The sequence below is a fragment of the Sinocyclocheilus rhinocerous genome, unplaced genomic scaffold, assembly GCF_001515625.1.
Source record: "Sinocyclocheilus rhinocerous isolate Xijiao unplaced genomic scaffold, SAMN03320098_v1.1 C36658204, whole genome shotgun sequence".
NCBI lineage: Eukaryota > Metazoa > Chordata > Actinopteri > Cypriniformes > Cyprinidae > Sinocyclocheilus > Sinocyclocheilus rhinocerous.
The window spans coordinates 1-1,246 of NW_015784516.1; the positions used below are offsets into that span (position 1 = coordinate 1).

At 41.3% G+C, this 1,246-nt stretch overlaps 1 protein-coding gene across 1 annotated transcript; it reads right to left on the bottom strand.

Annotated features, from left to right (window-relative positions):
* Positions 1-35: 35 nt before the first annotated feature.
* On the bottom strand, positions 36-790 carry LOC107736373 (vascular endothelial growth factor D-like; the record flags this gene model as incomplete). Its single annotated transcript, XM_016547803.1, has 3 exons — positions 728-790; positions 317-515; positions 36-226 (listed from the first exon to the last, which is right to left on the bottom strand). Coding segments are annotated over exons 1-3 (450 nt in total), but the record flags the coding sequence as incomplete, so codon positions are not given.
* Positions 791-1,246: the final 456 nt, after the last annotated feature.

The window sequence follows — 1,246 nt, forward strand, 5'->3', positions numbered from 1 at the left end:
TGTAATACCCACGCAATGCAATGAGTAGTGCTCACAGTTTTATTGACATAAGTCACGCTTGTATTACGGCAGGTAACTCCCTCTTTGTTGCAGCAGCCGCCACACCTGAAGACTGAGACGCACGGGGGCTTAAAGAACACAGCCGTATTGGTGCCCAGCTCTTTTGCCACATCTACACACGTCTCTCTGGGCATACACTGTGTTTTCTGCCATTCGTCATCAATATCTGAAAAAAAGGTACTTTTTAGGTACACAAATCTATGTACAGTACTTAGACATCACATGTTCGCAATTATGTTTGCAAGAGGGTCTCAACCTTTTAACATCTCTGGGCTGAACGAAGCGGCTGCATAGCGAGTTGACCTGCGGTTCTCAGGCGGAGTGGCATATTCAAAGTGCTTCAGCTTGAGCCTGCATCTCCACAGCTTCCAGTCTGGGTACTCGGTCAACATAAGAAGCTCATCCAGACTCCCAGCTTCCCTTAGTTCCTGTTCCCACCTCTCCTGGTTTATGTCCTATGGAGAAATGCAATCTTGAATGTGAAAAGAATGAGGGCTGCTGATTGGAATACAGAGTTAAAACATTTTTATAAGAATTTGTTTGAGGCATGCTGAGCAAAATTCAGCCAAAAGTATGGATCATCACAGCGGGAGTTAGATAAATAGAAGGATTAAAAATGAATGCCCACAAATTAGAAACACCTTTATTTCCCAACTTTACAACTTACTACAAAGACTTGCATCATACAAACATCCTGCTGTCTGTGAGGTATGTGAAGTCTTGCCATAATAAAAGGCCAACCAGTAGGATATAACTAACAACGCATTACTAGATATATAGCACACAGCTACTAATTTCTTCAGTGGTAGGCTACAACTTTTTAAAAAGAAAAAAATCTGAATGCACATTAAAAGGAAAATTTTCTTTCTATGCACTAGAGGGCAGTAGTGATAATCAACATTGGATTTTCTCTGCATTTTTTGGCTGTGTAAAGAATCGGTGTTACACTAGGGAAAGGATGCAGCTGTTCCTCGTGTAGTTCTGCCACCAATGAATATGCAGGGTTGCATCAGACCATACAGATCCTTAGTTTTACAACCTCACTATAATCCACAGTGTGTTCCCTTACAACTTGTTAAAGATATACATATATTAAATATTGACATGACAGTGCAGCCTTCAGCATGGGTAAATGGAGCCTTGAATCATCATACATAGTTCTGCTGACTGGACAATTGCACACAGA